Source organism: Phasianus colchicus, chromosome 1 (assembly GCF_987193195.1).
Source record: "Phasianus colchicus chromosome 1, bPhaCol1.hap1.1, whole genome shotgun sequence".
Lineage (NCBI taxonomy): Eukaryota > Metazoa > Chordata > Aves > Galliformes > Phasianidae > Phasianus > Phasianus colchicus.
The window spans coordinates 121,160,450-121,185,023 of NC_143436.1; the positions used below are offsets into that span (position 1 = coordinate 121,160,450).

Below are 24,574 nucleotides of genomic sequence, written 5' to 3' on the forward strand. Positions count from 1 at the left end.
TGTGGACTAAAGTGGACAAATTTTGTAATAGAGATGAGTAGTTCTTTAAGGAGCTCATAAAGGATCTCTCTGTCTTGAGAAACTATTAAAACAGCAACAAAGTAATCTGCTGCAATGACATCAATAATTAAAGAATCCTCGCAACAGGCTAATTCAGCACTCTCTGGAGATGGACATCTTATTGCAATTTACACTCTTTTAAGCAACGTCATTAGTAATGCTTCTAGAAAGCACAAAGGAATGAGACACTGAAATACTGCAGGAACACTGTCAGCACTGATCAAAGCCTTCATCGTAGCTTTTGTTCAACTAGGGCAAGCAGCTCATTTGTGAACCGCATAGAGGCATTCATTCGGCTAAAGCAGGCAAAATAACATCATCCCTTCCTGAAAATTGTGATTTTTAAAATAGCTTCTTTGAAGCCAGACAAAGTTTCATTTTCGCTACAAGTGAATCAGTAGGGGAGGAATACGATCCCAACAACACACTTAATCCCTTCTACTGTCTTTGATGATTTAATACCAAAGACGCTATTAACTTGTAGGCCCACTCTTACTGCAAACATTTACTGAAGATACTGGAAATTTTATCCGGTTGTAATTGATTTAACGTGACTCTGAATGGTTGTTTGTTTCATTAACCTTTTATCAAGTGGCTCTAAAAAAGAAAATATTGGCACATCTCCACAACTGCTTAGAGAATCTCTACAGTTTATCACTGTTAACAAATCAGTTTCCAATTTCCTGTGATTCACTAAATACTGACACAAAAATCCTTATACAATTACAGATCTATTCATTTTCAAGGCACAACTGCTTCTTACAAGCACTTTAAAATACCTTTGTGCTTTTTCCTCTTTCCTGTTTATCACACCTATTTTCAGACTCCCCTTTCTATTTCCTCCCACATTTTGCTTTATCTTCCTTTTCACTTACTGGAGAATGACCACTAAATCAAAAACCTCCTCTCCTCCACCTGAAGTATTTTGTGTGACCCAGCAGTATGTCAAGTCCATATTACTTACTACACTAAATACACTTTAGCCCAGAAACTTTTACAGCTCCAACAGCAAAGACTTTATAGTTTCTGACTAATCTGTTGTATGCAATAAAGAAGCTCCAAATAAGGAACCACATCTGAACACACAGCCACTCTGCAGTACTGTATAAATGTAGCTCATCTTGCTATTCCTTTTGGGAAGGTAGTTATTCTGGAGCAAGGCTTTCCTCCATCAAAAAGGACAAAGCAGGTCAGTACAGCAAGGCAAAGTGTGGTACCCACAAGGGTGACAGGGCTATTTCAGCTAACATGTTTTTCTTCACTCCTTTCAGACACTGAGCTGGCTTTCATAATGTTTGTGCCTCTCTCTCATTAAGCACTGTTTTAGGATGATGAAAATCAGTACTTGCTGTGAGACTGCACTACCACAGGGTCCTGAGAAGAGTTCTGGGTATCTAAAATGTCCATATTCCAAGTAGGCACCTGTCCTTTACACCTGTAAATTAGCCATGGGGCACATAATCCTGTTGGAAGGAAGGGTGCAAGTATGGTTTGGAATTTGTCAATCTCCAGTTCATAGTAAGTGGTGAAAAAAAACCAAAACACTCTCTGGTAAGTCAAACATCAGTGAAGTTCCTTATTCACAGAACCAAAGAGTCATAGAATTATTAGGGCTGGAAAAGACCTCTAAGATCATCTAGTCCAACCGTCAACTCATCACCAGCATGCCCACTAACCATGTCCCTCAGTGCCACATTAGAAGTCATATATTAACAATACTGGGAGTAAATCAAATAACAATATGGAAGTAAAGTCTCACATCTGAATCATGAGGATGCCAGGGCTCACAAGATGAGCACTCAGCTGCAGTGAGACAGGAGATACCATACCAGGAGATGGGAAAATACTACACACTGCCTGATGTACACCACGCACAATAACAACCCCTTGTGATCTACTTTTGTTGATGCTACAGATCTTATTGATCACTGGAGAAAATGTATAGATGTGGTGGTTGGCCATAAACCTGGGCCACCCTCAGAAAGGCACTTCTTGGTTCTCTATGGGGGGAAATATAAGGCACAAAGGTGAGATGCTGGTGAAAGAGCAACAGAGCCATCTTGAAAAAACACGTGGGTGTTTCACCATTTCAAAGCATCAGGGGTAGCAAAATGTAGGTCTGATCACTACAGCAGGTATTCCAGAAAAGACTGGCAAACTGTTGGGAATGAGAATCAAGTGTTCTTCAGTGTGATAAAAGCTAGCCATTAGCTCAGTCAGGAGGATCCTTTGGTGTATGATTAAGGGGCAGGAAAGAGGAGGTAAAGCTTTCTAGATTCAAACATGATTCCTGGATAAGAGACACTGGGTAATCTACAGTGAAGAATTAGATTGTTAGAGTATACGATTGGGTGAGGAGCTTTTGGAGAGCACCAATGATGAGGAATAATATTAATACAGTTTAATTGAGAGAGGCAAATAAAGAAATGGCAGTATTAACATTATAACACACACACGCAGGAAAAAAAAAAAAAAAAACTGGATAAACTGTGCTTTTCTTGTCAGTGGAGTCGGAGTATTTAAGTCAGACCTCATCTGATGACAATAACAGAAGGGTGTGTGATCCTTAAGCTCTTAGGTCTGGGGAGGAGATAGACACGGTATGCACAAAGCTACGGCCTCCTCTGGACCTGGTGTGTTTTACAGCAGTGACTTGTGGGGCTGACAAGTTTGTTATTGCTATTCTCCTCTTGTATAAATAGAACACAGTCACACATTCTCCTTCCATCAACTTTGTATGTAGTCAGCTTGTGTAATATGTAACCCAATAGAACCCTGACACTCAGAGACTGATCCTTGTTTATGCTGTATTGTTCGCTCTTTGTCTCAGAACGCTACAATCCAAAATTAAGATATGAGTCTCAAAAATCCATCATAACAGGGTGATAACTTGTATCCAATATTTGATAGTAGGTTTCCATTAAGATATCAAAGCTCAGCAAAAGGTTTCTCGAACTGCGGTGAGCAGGGTAAGCGTTGTCACTCAGAAGATAAATCTGAGCTATCCATATGTAGAGAAGCACTAAAATGAGAACACATGTTGGAGACAGGTAATGAGACAGTATTTTATTGAATTCCACATTTCCACTCAGGATGTGGAAACCACAGGCACAATATTTCCTGCTAGTATTGGAACCACAGATAAGACGCAGATCAGTAATGCCACAGAGTCTTACCCATTGTGATTTACTCTTGCAATACCAGTGCAATTTTATATAAACATAAATATGTACACAAATGTACAAAGTCAGAGTCGTAAGTGGTGAGTCAGACACCGTATTTCATATACATTGGATTTTGTAAAGTATTCTTATGGTCATTATTGCATCTTCTACTATGTTTGCGGGATTGGAACTTCAAAGAAGAGGCTGCCAGAGGAAATTGTAGGAAATGTTTGCATTCCAGTACAATTCCATCATCCAGGGGCCTGTAACAGTGAAAGCACTCTTCAGCGGATGTTGTTTGCAAGGCCAGGTTGAGTCTTTATCCACAACAGCCCTTCACTTCATTTTTTTCCCTTTTTAATTATTGGTTACAGCTCTGTAACCTTGGTTCACACAGCGAATTCCATACATCTGGGCAGACGGCACAACTTGTGGTGCCTCTGCTACAACAACTCGCACCAGCTGGGTACTTCTTTCAGCACTTTGTCCCTCTCTCTGGTGTTCGTCAGCTTTCCAAACATCAGTGAAACCATGCTTTCAATATCCCAATGAGGTTAAGGAGACGTTCTTTATATTTGTATCCAAAGCACAGAGCAACCAGTTCTAATTACCACTAAGGCTTCCTTATTCTATTCTGGCAGGATGTATTTACACTTCCCCAATCAAGGCCTCTTCATGCTTTTGAAAACATCATTAAGGAAGACTAAGTGTGCTTAGTTGAATCTCATCTATATTAAGTGACTTACCAAATTACACAGTCTTCCTTTGTGATGTGCTAGAAACTGAATTCAGGTGTCCCAAGAGAATGAGACTTTTCATCTGCTAGCTACACAAACCAATTCTATTATTTTTTTATTTTATTTTAACTCCTTGGAGGTTTTTTTTTCCGTGTAAATTCGAACAGTAACATCCACGTATTTCCGTGTTCACCAAATGCAAATTATATATCTCAGAACTATGGTCATAATCCTTGAAAACAAATTTCAATTTGCACCATTGGAGTGCATTTACGTTTTCATATTCTGTTCATTGTAACCAGAAGACACTGCATTACAATTCATACCTAATACACTACAGCACCTCCCATATGAATTATATGGGAGAATTTGTTTTTTGTTACCATAAATAGTTTGCTTTTGTTTTCCCCCTTTCATTTGTATTTTAAAAATGCGAGTTCTAGATTCCAAGTATAATTCTTCCAGTAGTATTAGAACCCTAATGCTAAACCCTGTGTTATACATATTAATTTGCTTTGGGGAGCATTGCTATGGTGATTAACTGACTTTGGTATGAATTTTACCTTAAGTGCTACTTGAAAGCTAGGCAAAGCATTAGATACCACCAGCCATTAGGAAGCTTCCCCAGTTTCTACTGCTCACATATCAAAGTGACTTCCATGGGGGAAAGGTTGCCAAGCCCAATTAAACTAACATCTCCCCTTTCAATATGGTGACATTTTAGTTAGATTTGTTAGAACTTGTATTAAAAAAAAAAAAAATGCTGCATCTTGGGAAGCTCACCTAATTCATACAATGACAGGTTAACAAGATTTTATAACACTCTAATTTCTGTTCCATATGCTACCCTTTTCCTAATGAATCTGATAACTTTTTCTGGTGCAGTGTATGTGCAACATCTGTCTGGATGTAAAATTATTGCAACCACTTTTGCAAAGGTGAAATCAGTTCCCTTGAGACTGGTGACAGGGTTATTAGCAATGGCTGGATACAAGTAGTGATGGCTGTAGAAGAAAAGATCTGCTGCTCTGGGTGAAACAATGATTTTACTTTGGTCTGAGACAAAAGGAGTGAGAAACAGGAGCTGCTCTCTTGAGGCAGAATAGCTTCAGCATCATATCTCTCACTCTGAGGATAATCCAACTCTTGAGCTTAGCAGGATCTGAAGGTCGGAATGCCCCACAGCTCTCAGAGATTAACCGGTGTGTTTGTTTTCCTCATGATGAAAGTTTCCAGATGATTTTCTTGCCCTGAGGTTTGTTCTTGCAAGGTAGCTCCTATTAAAATCCTAATGCAGCTTTTTGCCTTATAAAATTTAAAAATGTGATGTCATAATACTCAACCTCCTGCACAATGAAACAGCATACTTCTGCCTACCCCGTGCACTCCCATGCTTGAGAAAAGGTCAGATTTCTACTGTTTGCAGCCCTCTTATATGCTAATGCGTAAGATCTCTGCCCTTGTTTTTCTCGATTCACAGATTGCATAAAGGGAAAGATAAAAGACAAGCAGCATATAAAATTTAGAGGCATTAGCAGAAATGTGACACTGACCCTACTCAAAAGAAGGGTTTCAAATTTAAACACTGACCCTACTCAAAAGAAGGGTTTCAAATTTAAACAAGTAATTTAGAATACATACCTACCTATAACAGGAAAGAACTAGACAAATTTGAAAAGAAGAGATTGTGGGAATTTTTATTTAGAGGAGGGAAGTCTCATCTAAAGAAGGACTACTTGAACTGTGTTGAGATGAAAGCTTTAGTAATATATTTTCCTACTGTGGTTGCCACCTTTCAGCTGACTGGGCTCTGTTCCACAGTGGCAAGTCCCAGGTGTACACACTGACTGTGTAGTTGACACAAATTAATGAGTTTTGATGATAAAATGTGACTTATGCCTGTGAAAGAATAGAAAATGATATCTCCAGAAGGATACAAGGAAACTTTTATTCTTCATGGACTTTTACATGAACTCATTATAGAAGTCAGAAGTAACATTAGACTGCTGTGAACATCAGCTTCCTATTCAGTGTTCCAGCTGCCAGTATGAGACTGAAGTGACTCGGTGCTAGCGAAACTATCATTCCTTGCTATTGAGCTAAGCACAAAGGCTGCCAAGAACTACTGCATTATCTGTTTTCTGTTATCTTGCTCTACATTTCATACAAATAATTTGGTCAGAGTTCTAAAAATGCCCTGTGTTTTTGAGAGAAGCAGACCTGAATTCTGACTTCTAGCTCAAACTTTGATAGTTATGTTGTGTTACTTATTTTTTGGTGGCTTCTCCTCCCCCTCTCCCCCTCTCCGGTTTTGTAGTCATTTGGGGTTTTTTGTTTGTTTGTTGAGGACGGCAGAGAGAGCAAAAAGGATCCCAGGTAGTTTTTACCAAGCTCAGCTTCTCGGTCCGACTCACCACGTGGCAGCAAAAGCAATTGCACCACTTCAAAAGACAGGGTGATACAAACAAGCAGGCAGTGAGCAAGGGGAGGGAGGGCACGGCTGCTCCTCCTGGCAGAAGCGATGGCTTAAAGGGATCGTTCAACTATGACCTTTTATTTCAGACATGGAAGTCTCCCAGTTAAAGTCTGATTCATCATGAGCAAGAGCCTGCCTGTGACTTTGTACCTCTCTGTAGATTGATATTAATGCTTACATGAATGTAAAATTAATGCTTACATGAATGTAAAAAAAAAAAAAAAAGTAAAAAAATGCCACTGGGCAGAAACGTAAGCAGCCCGTGTTCACCACAGTGACGTATGCATGTGAATGCATTTGTGTATACACAAACACACACACTTTTAATAACCAGCACTCTTGCCATTCCCCCCTCCCATCATGAATAAATTAATATTTTTAAAAAGCAATTAATATTGAAAGAATGTTAACAGTTACCCAAGATGGAAGAAAACCCCTGATCTTTAAAAACCTATAAATGCTTTGGGACACTGGAGGCTGTCGAGAATGAAGTCTCAGACACTGCTCTGAAAAACCTGCCTTAGAGGTGTGACACCATACCCATCTTTGGCTGCTTGTCTCATGTTTCAAGGATTCTACCGTGTCAGCCAAAGCATCTGATGTTGCGGAAGGATGGGTGCTTATTACAGTGCTTAACATTTTAAGAGAAGTGTGTAAGAGAGCATACATTTCTGGACTTCAGTATATTATTGGAACAGGCTGCCCGGGGAGGTAGTGGAGTCCATTCCTAGAGGCACTGAAGAAGTGTTCAGATGTGGCACTGAGAAACATAAGTTAGTGAGCATATTGGTGACATGTTAGTAGTTGGACTAGATGATCCAAGAGGGTTGATCCTAGAGGCCACATGAGTACTTAATGAGGTTTAGCAAAGCCAACTGCAAGATGTTGCACTTGGGCTGAAGGAATCTCAGATAAGAGCACAGACTGGGACATTCACTCATTGAGAGTAGCTCTGCAGAGAAGGTCTTGTGGGTCCTGAGGGACAAAAAGCTGGACATGAGTTTCCCTCTATTCCGCTCTCATCATGCTCCACTTGGTCTGAGGCCCCCAATACAAGAAAGTTGTCGAGCTTTTGGAGTGGATCCAGAGGGAGACCATGAAGACAATCAGAGGGCTGGAGCATTGCTTCTGTGAAGACAGGCAGAGGAAGCTGAGCTTGTTCAGCTTAGAGAAGAAAAGGCTCCAACGAGACCTCATCAAGGCTTTCCAGTACTTGAAGGGAGCTTATGAGCAAGAGTTACTTTTTACACAGTCTGATAAAGATAGGACAAGAGGGAATAGCTTTAAACCAAAAGAGAAAAGATTTAGGTTAGATGTTAGGAGAAAATTCTTTACCCAAAGGGCTGTGAGGTGCTGGCACAGCTGCCCAGAGAAGCTGTGGTGCCCCATCCCTGGAGGCGCTCAAGGCCAGGTTGGATGGGGCCCTGGGCAGCTGAGCTGGTGGGGGACTGCCCTGCCCATGGCAGGGGTTGGGGCTGGGTGGGCTTTGAAATCTCCTCCACCCTAAGCCATTCTGTGATTCTACCTTGATGGTAGAACCTTAGTGATTCTATGATAGGTTGAAGTCAGCAGTTTGTGCACTAGCTAACAGCTGAGCATAAAAAAGAGTGAAATAATTGCTCCTCTCAGAACCTGTGGGGCGTTTGAGAGCTCCATCTCCTGCCCCTCAGCCTGCACAGGTATGACTTTCCTGCTCGGGGCAGTTCTTACTCACGCAGCCCAACCACCACTTAAGCGGCACTGCTTTAAAAACAAATTCCTGCATCTTAATGTAGCTTTTCCCTCTTTGCCTAATGACACTACACAGAATCGCGTCTCCCTTCCTTTCCTCCCTCGCCTCCAGCTACTCCCTCCGCTTACACAAACAAACTTTCAGTCTCCCCCCTGCTTCCAATTCATTTTCCTGAGCAGTGCCAGCCCTCGGCTGGGCTTTCCGACAGCCGTGTAACTCGCGGCTCGCTTTAACCGCACCAAGCAACGGTACCAGAGAAGGCAAAACCCGCTCAGGTGCTGCCACAGAGACGGCTGCACGGCGCTGAGCAAAGCCGAGCAGTGAGGTGCAGACGGCCCTCCTGCTCTCTCAGCTGCCCGACGGGACCCCCGACGCCTTCCGCCCCCCTCGCAGCCCAGCGACCGGGGGGCACCGACACTCCCGCCTCGCAGCCGCGCGCAGGCGCCGTTGAGCGGGCAGGTAAGTGCCGGGCGCCATGTTGTGAGCGGAAGCCGTGTCCGAGCGGCGGGCCGGTGGGAGGGCGGAAGCGCGGCCCCGCCTGGCAGCGGGAAGGGGGCGGGAGGAGGGACGGCGGCAGCGGGCAGCAGTCGCCGCCGGAGCGGCCGCCGTCGTTCTTAGCCGGTCGGGCTGTCCCGCGATTCCCCCGAGGGCTCGTCGTCTGCCTCGCCGCTCCCGCCCCGCCGCCGGGGGAGCGAGAAAGCGGAGCGCGGAGTTGCGGGAGCCGGGCGGGGAAGATGCCCCTGGCGCAGCTGGCGGACCCTTGGCAGAAGATGGCTGTGGAGAGCGCGGCCGAGAGCAGCACGGAGGTACGGGCCGGGGGGGAGGCGGCGGCGGGGAAGTCGAGCTCCGAGCCGCGGGTCCCCGTGGGGTGGGGTGAGTTAAGGGCGGTCGGGGCGAGGGGTGTCGGGGGAGAGTTGTGTAAGGCGAAGGCGGACGGAACCCCGCTGCCGCCGCCGTCGCTCTCAGTTTTCTCCCCGAGGGCGCTCGGGGCGGGCAGCAGAGCCTGCGGCGGCAGCGTGTCCCCGCGGGGCCCTCCCTCGCTCCTTCTCTCTCCCTCTGGGGCGGCCCCTGCGCGCCGCTTCCTGCCGGGGCACTGACTCACGACCGCGGCCGGCCGGGCTCCCCCGCGCCGGGGCTCGGGGCGTGTAGCACGGAACCGGCCCGCGCCTCCCCTTCCGCCCCCTGCCTTCCCCGGGAGGGAGTAACCTGCGGCCGAGCCGGGCGCTTTGTTCCGGAGCGGTGTCTGGTTACTGTCACGGAGAGTTTCCCTTCCCTGGGCGGCCCCGCCGTCTCCGCGCGGCCTGCCCTCGCTCACCTCGCCCCGTGCCCTCGAGGCTAAGGGCAGCCCCGCCGGTTGCCGCTGCCCCCCGTCCGGACGGGACGCGGTCGCGTCCGCAGTTTCGCAAGCGTTTGGGAAACCTCACGGCCGTCATAAGGCGGCGTTGGTGGGGAACATCCCCGAGCCGCAGCGCCGTGCGGCTTCCTGCCGCTGGTAGCGGTGAGGTGTCCTGCTCTTGGACACGCGAGGTTGCTTTCCTCAGCCGTACTGATGCCTTAATTCACCCGCATCTAAAGGCACGGATGCCTTCGGTTATTTTCTTTTTTTTTTTCCTCTACATTTTGGAGGAGCTTTGGGTTTGGATCTCAAACAGTACGCTTACCCAGTCAGTTAGTGCTTGCTCCGTGCCTCCTTAGTAGTTCACAGTGCGACCTGATTTCATCTGAAAAGAAGCGGCTTCCTCTGACAGCGCAGCTTCTGCCTGAATCTGCTCCAGCTGATATGCAGCCAGTCTACTTCAGACAGTGCTGATCTTGAACGGTATGGACTCTGGCCAACCCAGAGCTGTTACACGCAAGGTTAGGATGTATTCCGTAGGTGAGCAGAGCAGAGAGAGACACTACTGTAAAGTTCTTGCAGCATCAGAAGCATTTGTTGTTTTGATGCGTGTATTCCTGCTGCTTAAAGTGACTGCATCTCAGAGGGTCAGAAGGACCTGCAGTTCTCATGTGACAGCAATCTTTTAAGTTCTTGCTGGTTGCTGTCAATTCCATCGCTGAGTTCTGAAGCGGTGATCTTACATGATTTTATTTTTATTTTTTTAAATGTAGAGTACCTGCAATGGCAGTGTAATGTTTGAAGGGAAGATATTAGGAGAGATTTTTCTGAAGGACCGTTTTGTACTTAGACTTATGATTTAAAGAAAAGGTCCTAACTGTTACTTTAGACTTCCATTCTCACCATATGTCCTCAGTGTAGCTTGAATAGTAGTAGGGCATATATGCTAGAAAGATAGCGAAGTAGATTGCTTTATTTGAAACGTGTGTATGTGCATGATTGGTTATACTTTGCTACTTGCTTATGTTAGTGTACTTCGGATAGGAGTTGTTTTTAAACTGCTGCCGTAAACTTCTTGAAAAAAGTATTTTACCTCTTTAAAAAAAAAAAAAGCACTTTAACTACTGTAAACACATGCCAGTATTTCATAGGACACCTTGAAATTCCCTAGGATTACTAACAAAGCATGGAGCAGTAACTGGTCAGGTGCGCACCTTAAAACCCTACTTGAGAAGAAACACTCGGTTCTAGAAAATGACCAGACTCCTCCTATAAAACTGGTTCAGATGAATAGGCTTAGAAAGATCACTTACTTGAAATGAGTTTTTTAAGAGGAGATGTTTCAGTGAAAATGGATGTTTGTCAAATGCATAAACAAATGACCTAAATACGTAACTTGCAATTTACATGTGTTGTGTTTATCCATAACATAGCAGTCTCCTAATTACAGACCCTATCCTGCAAGAGTATCTTTGGGCATAAACGTTTTCTACGTCCTCCTGAAACCTCACTGTGATTTCGGTCACAGTATAATAGCAGCAATGTCTTTGGCTGTAATAGTGAGGTAGAGACTTTCTGCTAACATCTCAGATTTGCCCATGCAATCCTTGTAACGCTGTTATCCACTCAGAGTTAAGAATTATTGAGCTTTAAATGTGGCTCAAACACTCTTATCTCTCTAGGTTTAATACTGGATTATTATTTTATTCATTTCTGGTAGAGTCCCATATTCAGCTTTACACTTCTGCCAATGAGGGCATGATTTGCTGTGGTAGGTGAGCAAATTCAGTAGGAGGAGTGCAATACCTTTAGTACTAATTTGAAACATAGCGTAGTTAACCATCAACAGCTGCTGTAACTTATGTGTGTACAGGACAGCAGATCTGTACAACATGATCCTTTTTAAGAAATAAAGCATATTTTTTATTTTTTTTTTTTAGAAAAGATACGTACTTGTTGTTTTGAGAGAGCAGTTGCAGAGTAGAAGTTCTTACAATTACAACAGTTTGGTAATCTACATTGCTGCATTTTCAATGGTAAACTTGTTGGACAAAGTACTTAAAAGATAAGACATTTAATGGTGCATCTTTTGTTGTTTCTAAATGTTTCTGTTTCAAGTTAGAACAACTTGAAAGCTTATGGAACTACACTGGGTTTGACTCAAGATCTATAACAAATATAGGTTTATTTTTCATAGTGAAAATGTGCCCGTTATTTTAAGCCATCTGCTTTCAAGCAAATTAAGTATTGATTTGAATTTGTATCTGGATGCCTGAATAACTACGCTGATCCTCTGATCTGTACTCCCAACTATGCATATTAATGTTGATTGGAGCAGAATGCATACAATTATGGCAGCCAAGTTCTGGACACTAGTATGTCGAAAGAGCTGGCTATAAGGAGAGATTGTTTGCTAGGCATCCAGGGAAGCATTCGTGCCATCTATCTTTAGATGTTTTAATTTAGGTGCTCTAAATTGGCTGTGGAGAAAGTTCAGGTTTTTCCGCTGCCCTTGATAGGGGATTTATCACCACCTATTTAGGTACCTAAATAGATAGTGTGAATTCCCTCTCTTGAATTCCTTGTTCTGTCTTCTCTATCCAGAATCATATGAACCTCACATAAAACAACGGATGCTAGCATTTGACAGTCATGTGGATTCTCAAAAGAACCCTGCACAATGTAATTTGGGGGTTTGTAATTCAATACTTATGTCAGTGTGACATTCTTCAGTCAGTGTATATTTCTGGCATGAAATCTGAAGTCATCAGGTTTCTTGCCACCTGAAGCCAAGAGGTGCTGGTTGCCATCACCTCTGTACACTCTACTGATTAGTGTAATCAGTGTTAGACCTGTGTTCCACAGTAACAAAGCTGGATTTATAGTAACTTAGCTGGAATGCTGAAGGAGAATCACCTAAATGGGCTGTTTTGTACAGATTTCAAAGACTATTCATCACCTCTCCATTATAGCTAGAATTCTCAGCAATGCCTCTGCAGTACTCAGCTATCACTTGGATGAATATCTGTGATCAGTACGGTGTATTCTGAAGTTTGGGTGGTTTTTGTTCAGTTTTGTCAAATGGAATGTTATAAGTGGCTATGGGCACTGTAACTCTCAGCTAAAGTAGTAATATGCCCTGTATTCAGCAAACTTCTGTGATAGAGAGACAGCAGGTGTTTGTATATTTGTGTGTGTGTATAAATATATATATATATATATATATATATATATATATATATAGGTTGAAGGTTAAAAAACAGGAATGTGTGTGTATATATGTAAATATTGACTTGAAAAGCATACCCTCTGCATGCAGAATGTTTTAAGTGTTGTTGTTATGTTGTTTTTTTTTTACTTGTTTGTTTTTTTTTTTAGCCTTTCAGATTCTCAGTGGTATGGTTTTACCTGCAGAGTATTTTTCAGTTTAACAACTTCTTACTGAGTGTGACATGCTGCTGATTCCTTGCTGTTGGTGGCTAGATGAAGGCAGGTGCTTTGCTCGGCTTGCCTCAGCACCTTCATGCAGCAATGTGTGTGCTCTTTGGTTGTTGGTTCCCTCATGCAAGATCTGAGTTTGACTTCTTGAGCTGTTCCATCAGTTTTCTGATGATATTGGAAGTTCTTCAAGTTGTTTTGTTCATTACAGTGTCTGTAGTATTTCTTACCACAGCTAGTCTCTAGCACACAGTAGATGTAAGCTGACAGATGTGTTTAAAGGAATGTCTGCTCTCTTTGAGTTGATTGTGATCTGTCATAGACTAATTGTAGTTGTTTTCCATTTGAAGTGCTTGACTTAGATTCACAGTGAGACACAGACTAAGGTGGGTGTTTAGTTATTTCTGTATATCAAAAGCAGGAGCTCCAATATAGACTGATTTTGTTTTTCTACTGTAATTCATAGCAGTGTTCTAATAGTAAAACCTTTATGCGGTTCTTCAGGCAACAGTAAAGCCTTGAGCAGTTTGTTTCAGTCCTGGTGACTTCAGAGGGGGAATAACTTTATTAGTAAAACTGAAGAAATTAGAATCTCTTCAGGGAATTTTTTAGTTCAGACACGCTACAGTGGTTAATTATTGTAAGCGCTGTGCTATCTACTTGCATGCATGATATTATGGTACTTACTCTCTCCTTATTCTCTGGAATAAAATAAAATGCCTCACCCATTGGAAACAGAAGGGGAAAACAGTTCTGTTTAACAGATGGGCAATTAATGTTCAGCATCTTAGTGGCTCCATCTAGCATAATGCATGGGATCTGTTCTGGGTCTGGGAGATGAACACTGATTTCCAGGGGCTTACTCCAGTGGCTTAACCACAAAGTTACTGCTCCCTCATTCTTATCAGTAACACTTACCATATGCTTGCTTTGATGCAAGGAACCCCCTGTGGTATTCCTAAGCTCCACTGAACTGTTTTTGGAGGAAATGTTCTTTTTCTTTTTTTTTTTTTTTTTAATCCTTTGAGTGAAATGAATGGATTGTGTAAAAATTAGTGTGTCTCCTTAAAGGTGTTGTTATCTTTTCTCACAAAAGTGTGAAGATTCCAGGTCTATTATTAACTTTTAATTTCAGCCATTAATTTGTTGGAACAGTTTGTTTACTGTACACAGAAGATGTGAAAAAATGGTATTTCATTGTGATTTAAATGTCCAGCTAATCGTAGCTTTGAAAAATGCTTCTCTTTTTACTTCTTAAAGCCAAACTACATTGTTCTGAAGGCTCAAAAGTTGGTGGTTTCTTGGTATAATTAGATGTATTTTTTCTTACATCACAAGATTGCCAAAATTAATTACTGTTAGACCTTAAACATGCATGTCAGTATATTTATTTTTTTACTTAATGAGGAATCTTCCACATCAGCCAACATGTGTCCCATGGTCATCTTGGAAATCCGATGTTTCAGGAGATAGAAAAATTGATCTCTAGAGGTCCCTTCCAACCCCCGCTATTCTACGATTATATGAATAGATTCCACTAAAAAGATAAAATGAGATATGGAACAACTTTACTATTTCCTGAAACTGCTAAAGCGGGTCACACAGGAAGGCATCTAGATGAGTCTTGAATATCTCCAAAGAAGGAGCCTTTACAACCTCTCTAGGCAGCTTGTTCCAGGGCTTTGTCAACCTCACAGTAAGGAAGTTTTTCTGCGTATTTGTGTGCAACTTACTATGTTCCAGTTTTTGGCCATTACTCCCTGTCCTACACACCACTGCAGAGTCTGGCCTCATCTATTTCCCTACCATAGTTTAAATATTTATAAACATTGAGTTTGAGTCCTCTCTCAGTCTTCTCTTCCATAGGCTGAATAGACACAGGTCTTTCAGACTTTCCTTGTACTTGCTTCAGGCCCTTTATCATCTTTGTTGCTCTCCACTGGACTCTTTCTGGGAGATCCTTGTCTTTACTGAGTCACAGAACTGTAGGGGCTGGAAGGGACCTCTAGAGATTGAGTCCAACCCTCCTGCAAAGCAGGCTCTCTAGGCCAGGATACAAAGGTAGGTGTTCAGACAAGTTTTGAATATCTCCAGAGAAGGAGACTCCACAGCCTCCCTGGGCAGCCTGTTCCAAGTGCTCTGTCACCCTTACTGTGAAGAAGTTCTTATGCACATCTGTGTGGAACTTCCTATGCTTCAGTTTGTGGCTGTTTCCCCTTGTCCTATCGCCACCCGCTGCCACCTAGAAAAAAGTCCGGCCCTGTCCCTTTGCCTCTTGCATCTTACATATTTATAGATGTTTTTTGAACAGGGGAGCGCAGAACTGGACACAGCACTCCAGATGCCGCTTCACCAGGGCGGAATAGAGGGGAAGCATCACATCCCTCAACCTGCTGCCCACTCTCATTTTAATTCAGCCCAGCATACTGATGGCTTTCTTGGCCATAAGGGCACACTGCTGGTTTGCAGCCAACCTGTTGTCCACCAGAACACCTAGGTACTTCTCTGTAGAGTTCCTTTGCATGTGTAGGACTCTGCACTTCCCTTGTTGAACCTCATCAGGTTTCTTTCTGCCGAACTCTCCAGTCTGTCTGGATCCTGGTGAATGACAGCATAGCCGACTGGCATGTCAGCCACTCCTCTCAGCTTCATATCATCAGCAAAATTACTGAGGGTGGATTCCATCCCATCTTTTAGGGAACACCACTAGTTACGGGCCTCCAAGTAGACTCTGTGCCACTAATCACAACATTCTGAGCTTTGACAATCAGCCAGTTCTTAACCCACTTCACTGTCCACTTATCTGTCCTGTACTTTCTAAGCTTCATTACAAAGATGCTGTGGAAGGCAGTGTCAGACAGCTTGCTGAAGTCAAGGTATGCAACGTCTACTACTCTCCCCCCATCTACTCAGGCAGCAGTGACATCGTAGAAAACTACCAGGTTGGTCAAGCAGAATTTCCCCTTGGTGAATTTGTGCTGACTACTCCTGATAACCTCCTTCTCTTCCAATTGCTTGGAGATGGCATCCAGAACAAGTTATTCCACTGAATGCTTGAGTGGCTAAATGACAAAATGAGTAAAAATAGGTAATGCTTTAGTTGACATCAATATTAAATGTCAACCTCTATTTCTTATCCTGAGAAGAGATTATAAGAGACTAGCTCATATGATCTGCATTGTAAGGAATGAGAGCAGGCAGCTTTGTTGCTCATGGGGTGCGGACCTGGTGCTGCTCCCCCTTTAGAAGGAGCCCTGGCAGGCATGGGATGTTCAGTGGGCTTGGGTCTGCAGCAGGCAGTGAAGTGAAGCATCCCCACCTTCTCATGTGAGTACAGTCTTGGTAAGGAGACTTGGATACTGTCAGATGCTAGGATCACTGTTAGGAGAACGTGTGCAGTGGAGAAGGAATTCCTTTTCCCATGTGTGGCAATGGACTGGATATATTGAACAAAGTGATTTCTCCATGCTTATTTCTATCTGTAGCAATTGAACAGATAGATGTTGTATATTTTACTAAGGTTACTGAGCTTATGTATTAAGGGCAGTACTTTGCTACTCCTGTAGGTAAGGAACTAAATAAAATTCTTCAAAGCAACTGAATGTATATGGTTTCAAGCTTTTTTTTTTTTTTTTTTACCTATAGAAAAATAGCTGGCCTGGACAAAAATTCTATGATGCTATATGTTTGATGTTTCAAACAATGCCATGGTACTTGTACTGCCTGAAGCCAAGATAATTCAGCAGATTAAACTCACAGATAGCTGGAGGCTGTTCTTTGTGGTGGTGGTGTTGTTTTCTGACCTTTCTTGACACAAGGCTGGTGAAGTGCCAGTGCCAAAGACAGTGGAACAGTGGAGGAAGGAGGACTGCTTTTCTGTGGCAATTAGGCTGTGGTGGTGTAAAACTGTACTCTTGTGTTGTACTAGATGAGAAGAAGGTGGCACTGGAAAGTAGATTGACTTGGAGTTACAGTTGTCCTGGTATCATAGCATGAGGAGGCTTCACTTTGTATGTTCATAATAATCTGTATGCTGCTGGCATATATCTGAGCTTGCCTGTCTACAGAAAGGCAAGTTTTGATGTCCTGCATCTTTTAAAAATATGATGCCTTAGTCACTACATCTTAGAAGGAGCTAAATGAAATTAGTTGAACTGCAAGTAGGAGTTTTCTAGAAATGAATTCATGTAGCTTTTAGGTTCTGTCTGATGTTTTTTTCCCTGAAAATTAAAGGTTCTCATACTCATTTGTGCTGTCTCTGAATATATTCTAAGAGATAACAGATAAAGAAAGTCTAAGATGATAGCCCACTTCTGCTACTTGCATATGATAAGCCTTAATCAGGTTAGGATTTAGGTAAGTGCTTTGGATATGTGTGGCTTCATAGCTGCGGAGTTAGGACATAAGTCATTAATTCAGATCCTATTAAAGCCTTATATTTTAGCTGGGCATTGGAATAGCTTGTGAAAACTCCATTACTGAAGATTTAGAAGGAGATAAATGTCTGGAGTGACATTGTAGGAATTGCTGATAGTTCCTTGGGATAAGTTGGATGACCTTTCAAGGGGACCTTAGTCTTTTTTCAACTATTTTTCTGCAGACCTATGATTTTTTTTTTTTTTCCTCAGAATAGCTCACTACTGCTTATAATAGCAAATTTAAGCATGTATAAGCCAAAAGCTTTTACTGTTTATAGTTCCAGACCGTGCTGCCTTTTACTAACATCAAATTTGTTAGGAATCTTTCCCTAGGAATACTCTATTCTGTGCTGCTATGTAACAAGCCAGAAGCATTGATAAAGCTTTATTCAATTCAAAGATTGCAGGGTTCTCTAACTGTATCAGTTCCTTGGAGTCCTTGAGATGTGCTGGAGTAAAGTGCTTGGATCTACGTATTGTCAATGTTTTTTTTTTTTTTGTCTAAATAATAAGTAATGAGGAAAGTTCTTGTATTTCTTGAAATCTTTATTTTTTTGTAGCCTAAACATCCTTTTCAAAACGTTTAAAGGAAATAAAAGGGTTTTATTAAATTCTGTAACTGTTTGAAAAAATGTTGGGTAATTGAAAGTTTTGTTAGGAGAAAACTAGGAATTACCTTGGAGAAACTTCAGACGTTCAGGTAATTTGTTTAAAGTATCATTCCAAAGCATAGCGAACAATCGCCTACGTTAGTCATTGGCCATTTGTAAATTCTAAATGCTAATTTTTATATGGTGTGTTTCAGACCTTTTATTTTATCTGCTTATTTATGTAATCAGAATGTCAGTCTGCACTGATAAAGAGTTCATAACTCATGATTTGTCCACTTGTAAACTCTGAATACAACACTTTTTATTGTATTTTAACTAGTGGGTGTAGTTCTGCTTAAAGGCACCAGTAACATGGAAAATTCAGTAGTTGTACAACATGCTGGACTCCATTAATAGTATGAAACCTGGTTACTGTCTTTTATGCTTGGACCCAGTATATATCAGTAGGGTACGTTAAGATTAATCGAAAAATTGTATCAAAAGCTAGAGTTGCTATCACTTTCGTTTTTAAAGCAACTGACAACTATACTTGGAAAGAAGGAGTTTAAATACTTGGCTGTGAGGCTTCTTAAATATCCAGAAATAATCTAGGAACAGTCTAAACACAAAGCAAAGATGTTTGAGGGAGGCAGGAGGCATATGGTAGCGTGCAGTGTTCAGGAAGCTTCATGGTCAAACTTGCTTCCTTTGGAAAAAAATGAAGTGTGTTAAAACTGCATGAAAGAACACCAGTTCAACAAAGTACATCTGTATTAGCAGGACTTTGATCTTTGCTTTGCAAAGGCAATGTGAGGCTGAAGATATTAAAATAAATCTAAAAACATCAAGTGAATGCTATCTGTCTCAATATTGATGAAGCTAAGAAGAAAAATAGGAAAAAAATGAGTGTTACAGGATACGAATATGACTTAATATTTCAATTAATGATTTAGACACACATAAATAACTGGGTAGGGGCAAGGATCAGTGCTTGATATTATTATTATTATTAACATATTCTGCACCAAGTTGCTATTACAGATGCTGCGTCAGATATTCTGCATACAAGATTACAGCTAGATCAGTGCTGGTCAGTTCAGTGTGCTGGGTTTATTGTGTGAGTGCAGAAGGCTGTACCATTTTTGACAGACTTCTGAGGTGAATTTGATCTGTTGCAGCAGATGCTGAAAAACCATAATTTGAAAAAAGAAAGTAACATGAAGACTATGGATCAATACATAGTTGTAGTGCAGAGTGCAGGATATCCTCTGCTTCACAAAAAGGGTTTAATTGATTGTTATGTCACAGGTTCTAGGAACTCTTACAGCTGATGCAGATTCTGATATTTGTCTGCTTTTAGCTTGAACAAGGAATCTACAGGATCCCTTTTGTCTTCCTTCTCACGTGCCTTTAGTAAAATTACTCAAAGCTAACTGTCTTTAAGTGTTCATTTTTTACCAACTTAGTGAAATATGACAGTGGCTTTTTGGGAGTTTAGTTTGTTGCTAACAACACAGCTGCCACTGTAAATCGGAGAAGGAAATGGGATTTTGAGTGGCTTTACCTCTATAAGGGACACGCGTCCTCATTTCTTGCTGATTTGATTGCTGATGTGTTTAGGGGGTAAGTATGAGCTGTCTGTAGATGCTCTTTGTTGTTTTTTCTTACAGTTCTCTTGTGCTGTCACCTGAAATGCTTGGTGCTCACTGTTTTTGCAGTCCTAGCACTGGATTTAACCACATCTTTGATCCATTCTGCTTGCTTGACATTCCTACAAGATCCCAACTGAAAAATAATCGAGGTCTTTGAATTAGACCAATCTGCACATGTAGAAGATGCATTTAGCCTTCTCTTAGTCTGTATTCATCAGATAATTATATATGGTCACAGTGTGTTACTTCACTGAAACATGTCCTTGGTTCTAGTTAAATACTAGAGCAAATCTAGCCTAACAAAAGGTCTAGATCACTTCTTAAGCATTCTGCAGCCTTATTTGCTCTACAGGGGTTTCAATGTTGTCATTTTCATTGTGAATTTTTTGGCTTTACACTTAAACTTATAGGACATGTGGTCCACTTTGCAGACTTTCTGGATACACGACTGCTTTCTATTTAATGGCATCTCATACCAACAAACCATAAATCATACATACATATTCTTCTTTGCCTTACGTGGCTTCCACTGTTCTGAGCAGAACTGGTTCTGCCATGCGGTGATTCCTTTAACATAATCATTGCATGGGTAGACCTGTTTAAAAAGATCTTGCTAATCCAGTGTCCTGGCTCAGATACAGTTGCATGGCAAACATGTTGATTTCTTGAGTTTGTTCATTGTTCCAGTACATGTGCTTGGAGTCTGTTTCTTGAATTCAAATGAAAGCAATGGAGGATTACACAGGAAAACCAGATTGTTTAAAAAAAAAAAAAAAAAGCTGCTCATTTGTGATGCAGAAATTTGCTGTGTTTTGTTTGGTTGTTCTTTTTGTTTTTCTAGTAGAATAATGTTAAAGTCAATGAGGTTAAAGACTGGATGTTAAAGATTGGGGCCTTCTTAAAAGGAAAATTTGATCTCAGTTCTTTTCAAAGTGAAGTTTCTGGAACTGTTTCATTTTCAGTGGCATTATAGTTGTCTTTAAGTAGTAGAAGTGGGATCTCAAGGTTTATTTTTTTGGTAAATTCTTCTTAATCTGCCTTTATTATTCTTCAGCATAATTAATGTTGTAGCAGGAATCACTTTCTGAAAATCTGCATGTGGAGTCAGTTTAGAGCACGTGGCTTTGATACATGAATTGCCCTGTTTTAGGCCCCAGAGTTTAGCCATCATTAGCTGTCAGGATGTTTCAGACTCCTCCTTTCAGGCTGAAGTCAATTGTCTTACTTGTTCTGATGGTTTTTCTGCTGATTTTTTTTCCTATTGACGAGATATTTTAGAAGCTATCTTGTGGCATGAACAGAGGACAGAGATGTGTAGTTAAATTGTCATTTGATTAAACGTACATCATAGATTTGAGAGAAGGGAAATTGTGACTTGTAGCCTTGATAGAGATGGTATATGGAAAAACAATATAAACAATTATCTTTCCTTGTAAGCAAGCTTCATTAAAAACACTAATTTCTTAACTCAGCTGAGCTGGTATTTTTATGGTCTTCTATGTGATAATTTAAATTGTTGTGTATTTTAAGGAAGAATAGTACAATATCTGCTGTCTGTACTCTCAGTAAAAGATGCCAGCTGCAGTGAGGGAAGGTGAGGCTTTTTGGAACATCATCAAATAACTCTTAGCTGTACAATTAGAAGGTGCAATGCTGACAGCCCTTAACTGAGACATCTTATAAAAATTATATTCACCTCTAGTAGCCTAGCTGGTTTCTTATTAGTCCTTCTGTAGAGAAACATGCCTTCTAACCAGAAGTCTCCAGTGTTTCTCTGAGGTCTGTTAACATGAGAAAATGGCAATGTTATCCTGTGTCACAACTCTGCACTGCAAACAGAGTCAGTAGCTGAGGCCTTCCCTCTGCCTGTGTTTTAAGGGGCTGGTGGGGGAGACCAGAGTCATACTTGGATGATGCATAGTTCTCATAATCTAGCCTTATCCATTAGTATCTTATATCAAAAATGAAGAGGGGAAAACTTGGTAGGGAGCTTGCAATCATCTGAGATTAAACATTCGGTTTGGCATAACTGAAAATTTGAATTTGTAAGTTGTTAGAACTTAATCTGTATTTTCATAGAAAAGAGTCATCTTGGTTGCAGAGAATGCAAGGAAGGTTCCACCCAACAAGTCTGCTGAGAAACGGAATGGTGGGAAGGAACTTGTAGGAAAAAGCTGAAATCTCTGAACTCTGCCTAGCAGCTTCCTTAACTTTCTGACATCTAGAAAATATCTATCCATATATGCATGTGACTTTATTTTAAGTAAATTAAATTCTGCAAAAATAGATTAATTAGGACGTAGGTTCTCTGGGGAAACAATCCCCTAGTACTACAGGGCACAACCATTTTTGGTAATTTTAAAAAATCTGTTTTGAAAAGAATAATAAGAATCTGTAAAACTTTAAGAGCAAATGAATAATTAAAGCCACAGGTGATACCTCTTACTATTACCTTGGAAGGCATATATTTTTCCTTATTAGCTGCTAATGTATACGTTTGTTGTTTAAGCAAATTCATCTGTTTGGGAAAAATGCCACTTAGATATTCACCAAGTATAGTACCACTGATGGGGAAGAGAAAGCATTTGTTAACCAAGAAGGCATTTAGGTTTTTTTTTTAATTGCGTGACTAAATTTTACATTGAAAGCTTTGTAGGATGGTCCCTAGGAAAGGACCTAAAAAAAAGTGCAACATTGACTATCTAATTAGCCAGCAGCCATAAACATTCATAGTTTTTTAACAATTATATACTGTAGTTATAAACGTTCTTGTAGTAAGGACTTGCTTTCTACACAAGAACTTGGTTTTAAAAAGAGTATTTATGTTTGTTGTTGTGGCTTATTGCTGCACGTTCTTCATCTGATTTAGCTTTTTGCAGAGGTTGTAGTAGTGAAAAATAATGCTCTGTAGTACTAAGACTTAAAATTCGAAGTTGTTTTACAGTTTTCTTATTGTGACTATCATACAGTTTGGTAGTACATAAGGATCAGAGTGAGTGTGGCATCGTGCCTATAGACAAACAGCAGCTTTCTGTACTGGCTTCCAATGATTTTTTTGTTAGGTTGGTTGGCTTATTGTTTTAGAAAAGAACTCTTGATCACGTAGAGGAGCGTGCCATCAAGGCCCATCGGCAATATATTTATTTCTGTAGTTGAATTCAACATCTCTAGTAACTTCCTGTGTCTTTTTTTCTTTTTTTTTAACAGAATGGACAGCAAATTGTGGATGAACCTATGGGAGAAGATGATATCAACCCACAAAATGTGCGTAGATTGTAACAAAGATAGTGCTATATTGTGATACACTGATGCCACACAATCTACTTGCAGGTTGCCGATGATGCCTTTTTGTTCAGCTTTGCATCTCATGTCTAGTAATGTAGAATCCTGATATTTTTCAGAGAATTTTTTTCGTGCTTATTCTTGTCTGATTTGATATCCCACTGTTTGTTCTGATTAATGTTTGTACTTTCTACACTACTTTTAATATGAGTTTTAATATGAGCACAAAGTTTAATATTGTAGAAATTATAATTGGATCAGAGAGTGAAAAGACTTGATAGTAAAATGTGGCTGCTTAGATCATTCCTCAACAGGGGGGGAGGTTGAGCTTTTCTTTCCTTATCACAACGAATCTTAAAGCTGGTTGTTCTTTTTTTATTATCTACCTCTCCTTGTACCAGTGAGCAAAGCAATACCATTGGCTTGTTAGTCTAATCAGTGCATACGTAAAAATATTTTACATCTGTGAGTTTGAGTGTGCTTTATTAGCAGTTAAGGTTTCATTTGTGGTCATGTCACAACAAATGACTCTGATATGGTTAAATTCCACATAGATTCCATTGCAGGTGCGTGTGTGCTTACTCTATGAAATCTGATTCTTTCAGAGTGCCCTACACTGTAGCTTTTCCCTTTCTAGTTTGGTATGTAAAGTGCAGCAGCAGCTCTCACCTTTAGTTTTTCTGTATGATCATGAGATTGCTGGGCAGTACCTGTTTATTCTGTTTCATTGCTCACGTTAGTTTTTTCTCATCGTCCTTCTTGATCTCCATGAAACTAGAATATTTGCATAATAAATCTTCATTAAATTGGAAGATTGTTTCTATTTCATTTCTACATAGATTATTAGGATAATACTAAACTCAAGATGCAAAGTTTTAGATTCTCTTCCTAGATGGGTCTCACTGGAGTGCATTCAAAAATAGTAAAGCTAGTCATTTGTGGCACAGTGGTTTAAGTCTTTTCTCTGTTGATGTGGATTCCAGTTTTGCTCTTGTGGGGCTGTTCGTGCTAGCTGGAGTAGAACACAACTTCTGTTTATTGGTTCAGAATTAAGAAAGCCATGGGCCCCATGAAAGAGGAAATCCTCAAAGATGAGAGCTGTAAGAATCAGTTTTGCTGGTGGCTTAAGATCCATTCCTTCCTTGGATGAGATGCTTAATGCTGAAACGTACTTAATGGAAACTTCCATAGTGATGAAATATACAGAGGCTGACCTATTAATATAGATCTGGAGCATTCACTGTAAATCAGATCTGAACAGTAGTTTACAGTGGTTAGTTTTGAACTAACACATTCTGAAATACTTGTGGTGGCAAAGTGGTCTCTCTGATTTGGAGATGGCAAATTAACACCAAAGATGCAGAATCATAGAATTGTATGGGCTGGAAGGGACCTTTAGAGACCCCCTGCAAAGCAGGCCCCCCTACAGCAGGCAGATACCTATCTCTCTTTTCTTCTTTCCCCATAACTTATTTATTTCAATTATCCATAAACTATAAAAAGCCCAGACATCATAATCCTCTCTGCTTTCAGGTTCCAGTAGTCTTTCAAGGGTAAAGAAGAACTGTGGAAGCACAGTTTCCATTGCTGTTGTTATGGAGAGGCATTAATTTTTCTTAACGCAGTCTTTTTGAAAATGGGAGTGGCCTCTAAAGAAAAGATTGCAGACCAGGTGGTTCAGCCATTATC

The 24,574-nt window shown here is 41.0% G+C and overlaps 1 protein-coding gene across 2 annotated transcripts in view; it reads left to right on the forward strand.

The window, feature by feature from the left end:
* The first annotated feature begins 8,672 nt into the window (after positions 1 to 8,672).
* RPS6KA3 (ribosomal protein S6 kinase A3) overlaps positions 8,673 to 24,574 on the forward strand; it is a 68,096-nt gene continuing 52,194 nt past the window's right edge. For both annotated transcript variants that reach the window (XM_031599327.2, XM_031599328.2), the window contains exons 1-2: positions 8,673 to 8,975; positions 22,811 to 22,867. In XM_031599327.2, the coding sequence (XP_031455187.1) occupies positions 8,904 to 8,975; positions 22,811 to 22,867 (129 nt within the window). In that variant the 5' untranslated portion in view covers positions 8,673 to 8,903. The remainder of the gene's footprint in view (positions 8,976 to 22,810; positions 22,868 to 24,574) is intronic.